We start from the raw sequence: 11,268 nt of genomic DNA on the forward strand, positions 1-11,268 counted from the left end.
TGATTAAGCTATTTCAATATAGAAATATATTGTTACCTCACTTAATCTTATATGTGCTTATGTAGATTGATTAATTGTTTGAATTGGCATTGAGAAATGTTCAAGAGATTGGTTAATTTAATAAGTATGTATGTGCAATAGTTAACAAATTACCAAGTTGCCGTGAAAATATTTGTAACAACATGAACATGGGTTTAGTAATTCTAAGTTAAGAAATGTAATTGATCTAACAAAATTATGTCATATTGATTAAAACTCATCTTTTTGAAATCGTGCATTGGAATTTTTACTTATTATTTTTATTACTTAGTTAATTTTTAGTTTTTAAATCAATTCTTCAAAACAACATATTTCTTTCATCACCAAAGTGTTTGATTTACATTTCATAAATATTTTTCTTTCACAGTCCTTGTGGGTATGATAACTCGACATTTACTTGTCACTTTATTACTTGTTAAAGATTGTGTACACTTTCACATTTCCGTCGTTTCACATACCTAAATCCTGAGTGGATGACAGACTATGTATGTGTGACTCGTACACTTTAATGTAATTAAGAGCCTGAGTTCAAATAGATAAGGAATTGAAAGCTGATGCATTGGGTATACGACTTCTATAGTATGTAGTGTCATTAACAAAAGTGAAATTCATAGCCCAAAACATGAGTAAATGATATCCTCTCATTGGTATTACATGGTTGATGAAAAGTAAAAGTGGTTATCGGTCGTCCGTCTTTGTAATGGATGACTTGATCACTATTTGATAGTAATTGACTTTTTATGAAAAAAGATGTAATATTTACAATGAGATGAAATAGTATTTTGTTATTAAACATGCACTGAGTAGTTGCTTTCATAAATGTCATTAGAGAGAGCACAGTCACGATACTAAAGTAGAATGACTTCATAACTAAATGAGTTTATAATTAATAGGCGAAAAGTCAGAACTTAATTTATAAATCATTTGAGCCTCAACTAGATATGTCCAATTGGTCCCTCCGCTAGCTTTTTTAAATTAGAAATGAATTACGTGTTTGAATAGAAATGAATGGAATGAATAAGAAAAAGAATTGGGAAACATTCAAGCATAATTATGGTTTTCTCTGAAATGAAGAAATATAATCATTTAGAAATGAATGTAGGTTTGTAAAAATGGAAATGGAATGAAAATGAAAATGAAAATGAAAATAGGGATAAGAAAATTGTTTTATATGTAAATATTAAAGTTTATTTTGGGAAATAGAAAAATTGAATCGAGTTGGATTACATTACAGAGTATTGAGTCAAAACAGCCTAGGAAGTACTCGTAATTAGATCTGATGTGAGAGAGATCCAAAAACCCCTCATAGACATAAAGCGGTGGCAACCCTAATAGGAATACTAGGGTGTGTCATCCACCCTAGTCCTATTCTAAATAGGATGTTGTTTTTCTATTTGAAATAAATCACTACAACTCAACAAGGGTTCTACCTTCTCTTCTTATAAATAGATGGCACCGTTAGATTTATGAACACAACTTTGAGAGATTTTTATTCTGCTGAAAAATAGAGAGAACTTATTCTCAACTACTACATATATTTTTCCGTAATAACAATTCTGTCAGTTTCCATTAAGAAGAGAGAATTTTAGTCCGCTAAGTCAAAAACACATGTACGAATTTGGTTAAGGTTTATTTCTATAAATATCACAAATTGCATCTGTTTTCAAAATTTGAATCTTCTGCTATGTAAGAAAACCATTTTTAAACCGATATTTTCCAACAAAGAAAACCTAAGACGACAGAAAAGACCAAAAAACATAAGCATGCCACAAAGCATACTAAAACATATTATTTAAAATTTAATTGTTTTAGCTATAACATATAGTTATGTATGCAATATGACATTTTATATGATTCTTTGAATTTTTTATTTAAAATATTATTGTATTTATATTTAATATTTAAAAAATTGAAAAAAAAACTTTTGAAAACATATTGATTTTGAAAATATTATTCTCATGTGTATACACGGATACTTTGAATTAAGTATATTACATTTTAAAAAAATGAAAATTTACTCAAAAGCCAAAGATTATAGGCTTGAAATAAAGCTTAAAACAGGTTGTTACCAAAATAACATTACATCTAATATTAACTATATTAAAAAGAAAAAGAAAAGAAAAGAAATTTTACTCTAAAACTAAAGACGGTGAGCTTGAAATGAAGCTCAAAACAGGTTGTTGGCAAATTGTTGGCATTGACCAAGTCTTGAAGGGCTCTCGTCTGCTTCTCTCTCTATGGGTCGACCAATTTAGGTCCAAATGGGTCAAATTGGTTTATACTCAGGTTTTTTTATCAAAATAATATAAAAAATTAATCACTAAAATGGGATTGCATGGCCATTATTTACAATGAGTATTGTGTCCCTGGCATTTGTCTCGATCATGTGTTGGGTTTTTTTTACCAAGTCTTTTGTTCTTGGCATGTGCCTCAATCATCTGTTCGTAGGCATAAGTGTTTCAGGCTTCTTGATATTCGGACAAGTATACCATCTAAAAATTAAAGCAAACCCGTACGAACATATTTTCATAAAAAAATTTTGATCCAAGTTTTAAATTTTTTTTTACCTATTCACAAGTGGGAACACATGTGCTTGGTGACCCACTTATGCTAGAAATAAAATCTTGTACAACACTCAGGATTATAGTAGTACTAGACACCCACCTATATCTTGTGTTTTGCTCCTCGACAAAGCTCACATACAATGTTGCTAGTACTACTAACCCCCAATTGTAGGAATGGCCAACTTGCAAATCAGATAGTAAAGGCAAGTACATCAAGTGGGCTCTATTATTATTGGTGTCTGACATAAGTACCCCCTATAAGTTGCTGTATATATGCCCGAGTAGTGCACGTCTTCTCCCTCTCAGTCGCATTACTCGTTAATGATTTGAAATTTGCCTTCAACCACAAAAAAATTAAATTCGTAAATTTAGCTCCAGCATCACCAAGAGAGTGTCCAAGCAAGTCATAGCAGAATGCTGCAGGTTCTACTACTTTGCTTAAATTGGTTATCGCATCACCATCTATGAGGAGCCCTAATTGTAGTGTGACATCCTCCAGTGTGATAGTGCATTCCCGACATGGTAATGAAATGTGTGCGTTTCTGGGCGCCACTGCTCAACCAATGTTAATATTAAGTTGGCCCTCAACTCAAACACACAGATTAATGCCGCTGATCTAAATCCTGTGGCATCTAGTTAGAGCATAATCCATTCGTCTGCCCGGTAGGTTGGACCATGGCCACACGACCTCAACACGCGGTACGCATCCTAATAATATTAAATTACATGCAACTTTATGTATATACTCGTGAATAAAAAATTGAACATTTTTTACCGGCACATGAATCATCTTTGCTGTGTGATCGTCTGCTGTAATTACAGAACTCATTTCAATATATGCACAAACAACTAAAATTCTAATCATTGACTTAACAAATAAACAATATAAAAATAATAACAATTATGTTTTTTGAAGCCCATTTTCATAATTAACTTTTTATATATATTTTTATATAAATAAAAAGTATCTTAATATTATTTCCAACGCAAATCTAATTATTCAAATAAACGTATAATGTTCAATGTTATATCTTAAAATATACAAATTTGAATTTCAATATAAAAAAACACTAGTCAAACCAATCTCAATATTACTTTCAACACAAATCTAATCATTAAAAAAATATGTTCCAAAAGAATACAATCAGGTAGCAAATGTTTTAGCAAAAATGGCTTTGACGAGGAGCGAAACATTACACATGTTTGAGGATCCCCCTTTGGAGATTAAAGAGATAATGAAGGAAAACTGTACTCTCGATAATATGTCTAGGAATTAATCTTTGTATTTCTTTGTTTCATTTACCAAAAAAAAAATGATCAATGTTATATTTAAAACTGTAGAAGTTATCATTAAAAAAACAACATACACTACCAAAACTATCTTAATACACAATTCTAACAATTCTAATAATCTACTAAAATAAACATATACAATTCTAATAATTTTCAAAGGTAACATACCTTAATACTAATCTTATCAAATAATATATCAATAAAAAAAACTTTTAACACAAATCTAAACTAATAATAATTATCGTTAAAAAAATTAATATTAAAAATTTAAAATATAAATAATTCTAATATTAAAAAAAAATTAAAATACCTTTCTTTTCGGCACGGTTCCTTTTTTATTTCAATTGTGGCTAGGGAAGGGACAACCTTAACATTTCTTTTTAACAGAATCTTTGTGTGGGGGATGGGGACCAAACCCACCCTGTTTTATAATGAAATGTTTAATATATATATACATATAATTTTTAAAACAAAAAAAAGGATGGAAACTTGATTTACCATCGAATTCGTGATTAACCAGCCATGTTGGTGGTAGGCCATCAAGTCGATATTGTCATGCTGTCAGGCAATATCAACCTGACGACTTGCCATTGACGTGGCCGGTCAATCACGGGTTTGGCGGTAAATCTAATTTCTTGAACTTTTTTTTTTATATTTTTAAATGTTAAAAAAATTATAAATTAATTTATTTTGGTGCTGAATGACATGTTGGCAACACTATTAAAAAAATATATTTTTTCATCTAACAATATAAAAGTACTCTGTATTTTCTAAGCAAATACATATCGGTGCCCCCGATTGATCAGGTGACACCAAAAAAAAAAAAATATATTAAATCTAATCATGAAGGCAATGATGGGTAGCAGGGGAGATTTGTGCTGTCGATTGTTCAAGCAACATCGTGAGTTCACTGTTGCTTCTGACTGTTCTTGTAATTAATGGTCATGCAATCCCATTTCAACAATTAATTTTTATATTATTTAGGTAAAAAACCCATTATATTCTTATTTGTATGGTTGTTGGGTTTGAATTATGCTTAAAAATGAATAGTAATTGAAGTGTATTTTAAATATTTGGGGAAAAATGTAGCAAAATTGAGGGTTTTTAATAATTTCATAAGATTTTGAAATGTTTATTAGGGATTAATATTTGGTTTAGGTTCTTTTTTTTAGAAAAATTTTGACAGAAACTAATTATCTTAAGGGAAAATGGATTTGAGAGTTGTTAGCTAAATTAATCAATTCAAAATCACCAAGAATGGGTGGGTTGACTTTTAAAAATTGTGGAAGCTTAAAAGAAAAGATAGAACAATTGAACACAATAATTTAGAGTGGTTCAGCCCCAATTGCTTACTCTACTACCTTAGCTTTCCACTACTAAGGATTTTCTCAAATTCATTAATTTGATTAACCTTTGAGTACAATATTTAACAGTACAATTCTCTTAAAGTTTCTACTCAAACCTTAAGATATAACCTTCTTAAAGAATGAAACAAATAAACAAACTAAGAGTTAATCCTTACAATATTGAATTGTTTTCCAATTGAGCACAAATGAAACAAGAAAACACTTGGGCTAAATGAATAACAATGGAAACTCACAAGTTTGTTCAAGAAAGGTATGAAAATTTAAGCACAAAGGTTGTTTGATTGAACTTTGAGCTTGAATAATCTCTTTTGTTGTTGTAGAGAATTTGGAAGCTGGTATTTATACCCTTTAAATGATCTCCAATCGTAGTGGTTGTTGAGAAATTGAATAGAGCCGTCAGGATGAAATAACTAGTGTATTAATCTCACCTGCAACAATAGGTATCGATACTTTTTCTACAAGTATCGATAATATTAACATTTAATGCCCAATTTAGTGATTGTTTGAGCCATCAATATCGATACCAAGCGAATTTTATCGATACCAAATAGACTGTATTGATACCATATCGATACTTGATAAAAAAAACTTTGAAAGTTAGAATGCTAATTTCGTATTGAAACAAAAAAAGGTATCGATAAAAATGTACCATTATCCATACTTGAAGAAATTTATCGATATCGTATCGATACTTGATAAATAATTTGAAAGACAGAATGTCATTTTGGATTGATACCGAAAAATGTATCAATAAAACTGTGGATCTATCGATACTCAACTAAATTTATCGATACTTGACAAAAAGTATCAATACCTAATCGATACTTTTTGCGCTAGAAAATTTTTACCTTATTTGAAAAAATGTTTAAAAATTTTGTTTAACTAACTTGGCACTAAAAGATTTTCTTAGTATAAGTTCAACAATTTTTCGTTTTAGATATAATTTGAAATAGATTTTTTTTTCCAGTTTTGTTTAAAATGATTTTTATTAAAAAAACATCAAATAGCTTGGTTCAACAGGAGTATGTAGAGAGAAATTTGAGAGTGCGAGAATTTAGTTAAGGATAATATATAATTAAAAAAAGAATTTATTTAATTTAAATTGAATGGATAATTTAAAATTTTTAATTTTATACTTATCTAATTAAATTTTTTAATATAAAATATTTTATCCATTAAATTTATTTAGTTTAAATTTGAAAAAGTTAATTTAAATAAGTTAAATTATATAAATATTTTATTTAATATTTGAAAAAATTATGATAAAAAATTAACTTATAAAAATTCACTTAACTTAAATAAATCAATTTATAAAAATATTTGAAAACTTAATTTAAATTGAATGGATAAATTAATTTTTTTAGTTTTGTATTTATTTTTATCTAATTATTTTTTAATATAAAATATTTTATCCTTTAAATTTATGTAATGTAAATTTGAAAAAGTTAATTTAAACAAATATTTTATATAATATTTTAAAAATTTATGGTAGATAAATTAACTTATAAAAATATTTTAAAAAGTAAACTTAAATTTGAAATTAAAAATTTATTTAATTTAAATTGAAATTAATTTTTTTTTCAATTCAATATTTATCTAATTAACTTCTTTAATATGAAATATTTTGTTCATTGAACTTATTTAATTTAAATTTGAAAAATTTAATTAAAATAAATTAATTTATATAAATATTGTAATAGTATTTGAAAAAGTTACGCTAAATAAATTAACGTGTAAAATCATTTGAAAGGGAAAAATTAACTTTTTTAAAATTTATATTCATCTAAAAATTTTTAATATAAATATTTTATCTATTGAATTTATTTAATTTAAATTTGAAAAAGGTTAATTTAAATAAATTAAATTATATAAGTATTTTGTTTAATATTTGAAAATTTGAATTTGAATTTGAAAAAGGTTAACTTAAAATTACTTAATTAATATTGAATTTATTTTGAAAAAACAACCAGTGAGTTAAACCTTGACTAATATAAATCTTAAAATTAGCTTCGGATAAAGAAATGAAGTAATGTCATGTTTACTTTTGGGATGTTTCTCTGAATCCAAACAAAATAAAGGAATTAGTATATATGTTTTGGCCCAAATAAATATTTTAATTGTTTGAAATCTGCAATGCTGATGGTATCCAATATGCCAAGAGAAAGAAATGCTTTATAACAGTTGTGTTGCGGAGGACCATAGATAAACATCTTATTTGTTTTTTAAAATTTGCATGTATAATAATAGCTGTCAGTTACATATAGTAACCTCCATTAAAGATATGATGATGTTGGCAGCTTCTACAAATCATCATGGTAGATGATTGTTTCCAAAGCATTTTTCTTCTTGCAACCCCAATGGCATTTCCAAGAACACATGGAGTTAAATATTGCGAGTTTTGAGGAATGAAGGGATATAAGGTTCAATGTCGAAGGAGACTTTGCAAGGACGATCGCGTAGCCATCGTCCATGTTGTCCATCCCCTCGGGGAACAGCTGCCACAAGAGACTCCCAGCCCCACTCCCTCCTTTCTTTGTCGAGTTCAACACTGTCTTGTACACGGTGCTAATAAGAGCATCTCGGAACGATGAGTTGTAGCCGGGGTCCTTTGAGGATACACCAAACTCAGCGAAGATTACAGGCATTCCTAGATATTTCTCAGCATCTTCTATATGAGCTTCCATCCATGTTGTTGTGAATTGGAGATGAGCATCAGAAATTGTTTGTGAAATCCTTCGCAAAATTCACCAAATCATCCATTTAAGTTGTTATCATACACATGATATGAAGAATAGACAAATGAGATAGCTTTTACCAGGAATCCGCATAAATGTGAACAGAAGCAAAATCAACTCCGAGAGTCTGATGGTTCCGTATGAAGTCGGTCCCAACTTGAGTTGCAAACGAATTCGGGTTGAACTGTGCTCGTGCAGGTGCTGAGGGACCATAAAATCCTTCAACTCCAATTTCAACCAAATGCTTTGCATCAAGGCTCTTAACGTACACTGCCATTTCTGCTATCCATGACTAGAAGATAATGGCAATAGTAGAATATAGTTGCCTCAGGATGCGGTTATGGTAATTGAGAGTACATACATATATATATATATATGACCATATCATATCCAAATTAGCTAATTTGATTTGTCACTAGTTTTCCAAAGAAAACCGAACCTGCAGAGTATCCCCAGAGGGATCCAAGGTGCATCGTGGTTCGTTCATCAGTTCCCAAGCGAAAATTGTAGGGTCATCCTTGTAAGTTATGTTGGTAGATGTATTTACTCTATTTAGCACTGCCTACATGCCAGGAAAACATTAGCAGAGAAATATCAAAACCCTTCCAACAAGCAAAACCGTAACATATAATCGAAAAGAAGTTACCTTAACGTGGGCCTTGTAGTAACTTCTAAGAGTTGGATGAGAGAAGAATTCATCGTCCGAAGTCAAGTTGAGGCCGGCAGCCTTCCCCCACTTTACATATTGTGGCTTACCACCATATGCATCCCAGTTGTTAACCAAACACAGTATGAGCCTAATCTTGTACTTCTTTGCTTCACTCACCACAAAATCCAAGGCCTGCACTACCAGTAACATTATGTAGCTTCTGATGAATTCCCTATGCCACCAATCTAAAGCCAATTGAGAGTGAAATTAGTACCTTGAAAACTTCCTCATCGTAAACAGATGGTGACTTTTGAAGAGCTCGCCATTGGCCATCGTTAAAAGCCCAAGTCCGGCAAACAGTTAGTCCTACTGAAGATGCTTGTTGGAACACTTCAGAGACCTTTCCTCTTGTAGATTGATCCGCTGCCATTACCATCAGCCAGTAGGTATTGAATCCATTGACATAGTAAGGTTGACCATTAACAATAAATTGGTTCCACTTTGTCTCCACCATTTGCCAGCCATCATCTTCCACGTCTTTCATATCATATATCCTGACAATGAATACATCACATTAGAATTGTAATACAAGTGTATGCTCATGTGATTGCTTACCCTTGAATTGTGCTAAAATGTGGTGAATGGTGCTTGTAATTCCCATTAAAACCAAAGACAACATTGGTCCCCAAATTTTCAAAGAAAACCATCAGAAAGGCCAATGAAAGAAGGAAGCATCTCTTGCAAGTTTCCATGGCACTGAAAACTGACCCCAAAACACTGCATTTTTGCATATTCCGAGGACAACATATTTATACGTTATCCTTAATGGATGTCCGAAATTGATAAACAACAAGAGTATGGAAGAGAGAATGATCTCTCTAGCTTTGACGCTAAGAAAAAATCGGTCTGCCATTTCAACCATTGCCTTTCCTTTGAAATACAGATATTATAGGGCAAGGCTCCTAGTTAAGTTTTTGAAGTGGGCTTTCAGACTTTAGAGTTCAGAGTCCGACAAGTTTTAGTTGAGATGCGAATATCATCATTACATTTCGTGGGGTGCAAGCAATCACTTCTGTGCTTCATTAACGAAACTTGGGCTTACAGTTACAGTATAAAGCAAAAAAAGGGTCTTTAATTAGCTTCTGCTGCTAAAGTGTGTGTGAAAGAAAAAAATGTCTCTATAAAGTGAAGAAAAGGAGAAGAAATAAATGAGCAGTGGTGATCGCATTTGCAGGTTAGGTTAGCAAAATCTGGGATCACAGAATATACGTGTATTCCTTTTGTATTTATAATCTAATTATAATTTTTTATAAATTCATAATTTAAATTATACTATTTTTTAATGTTGTTAGAATTGTGACCAAATTTTTATTAAAATAAAATACAGGTTGCACAAGAAGAATCCGTATAGAAGTTTACTTCTTTTATATTTGATATTGATTTGAATAAGGTGTTTCAACCTTACTGTATTACTTCTATTAAATGTTGATTAGAATAAGGTTTTTTTAACCTATAAATAGACGCAATCTATACTCATTGTATTCATTCGAATTCGAAATAGTGAATTTTCTTTTCTTCTGCCAGAGGTTTTTTCTCGAAAGGGTTTCCACATAAAATCTGTATGTTTTATTTTTCTCTCTTTTTTTGCAATTATCGACATTCTTTTTTTTTCAAATGTTATATGTGTTGCAAATAAATTTACGTATTAAAGTTTTTAGTTTGTTGTTACTTGCAATTAATGCAAAGAATTATTAGTTAATTAAAATATCACTTTTTTTTGTAGAAAAGAACAACATAAACCGATTACAAAAAATCACACCTCTTAATAACTATGAAAGCTCACTTTATCAGTAATAAAAATCCTTGGACCAAATTTGGAGACCAAATACCGTAAGCCTTGCTATATGACCAGCAAATGCGTTTTGGGATCTAGGAATATGGAAAACGTTCACCTTCCATTCATGATTAAGGATACCATGAATCAAACGAAGCTCTACCATTCTGCTATTGACAGATCCACTAGCCAACAATGATTCCATTAGAAGTGCATTATCACATTCGACCTCAACCTGTCGCAATCCTATCCCCCATGCAACACGCGAACCCTCTAGCACACTCTCACTTCTACATAGAAAAATCACATATCCAGTTCGCATCTACATCTCTGAAAGCACTCCTGGTTGCTGCCTGTTGATTAGACAAGGACTTTGCCCCATCAGTGTTAAGTTTGAACCATCCACTCTTCGGTGGGGACCATTGAGGCGTTGTTAGCATAGGACTTGGTTGTAACACAAATGACCTGGATGTATCATGATCCCTTGCCCATCACAACCCTATATCCAACACATCCTGCACACTAAATTGCCATAAGAGAAAACATAACGATTGCAATTCATCCACAGTAACCAACATAAAATTGAAAACAGAGTTTGCCAATCAACATGTTCTCTGCTCAAATGCCCTATATCACGTAAATTCCAAACCAACCACTCATTGAATGGCATAGAAAAGAAAATACTATGCAAATGGGTTGGAACCACAGATTTCCAAACCACTATAGATGAGGGACAATCTCGTATTACGTGTACCTTAGATTCCAACACATTGCCACATCTTGGCAA

The 11,268-nt window shown here is 30.9% G+C and overlaps 1 protein-coding gene across 3 annotated transcripts; it reads right to left on the reverse strand.

Annotated features, from left to right (window-relative positions):
- Window positions 1–7,380: 7,380 nt before the first annotated feature.
- On the reverse strand, window positions 7,381–9,829 carry LOC107887315 (mannan endo-1,4-beta-mannosidase 6). Of its 3 annotated transcripts, none has more exons than XM_016811509.2 (6): window positions 9,263–9,829; window positions 8,922–9,201; window positions 8,645–8,839; window positions 8,438–8,560; window positions 8,079–8,290; window positions 7,381–7,996 (listed from the first exon to the last, which is right to left on the reverse strand). In XM_016811509.2, exons 1-6 carry the CDS (start codon window positions 9,436–9,438, stop codon window positions 7,564–7,566), a joined length of 1,419 nt encoding a protein of 472 aa, XP_016666998.1. In that variant the 5' UTR covers window positions 9,439–9,829; the 3' UTR covers window positions 7,381–7,563. The 3 variants fall into 3 exon arrangements, with proteins under 3 accessions (XP_016666998.1, XP_040953993.1, XP_040953994.1); XM_041098059.1 differs by having other exon boundaries at window positions 9,694–9,806; XM_041098060.1 differs by having other exon boundaries at window positions 9,750–9,801.
- Between the last annotated feature and the right edge of the window lie 1,439 nt (window positions 9,830–11,268).

Source organism: Gossypium hirsutum, chromosome A03 (assembly GCF_007990345.1).
Source record: "Gossypium hirsutum isolate 1008001.06 chromosome A03, Gossypium_hirsutum_v2.1, whole genome shotgun sequence".
Lineage (NCBI taxonomy): Eukaryota > Viridiplantae > Streptophyta > Magnoliopsida > Malvales > Malvaceae > Gossypium > Gossypium hirsutum.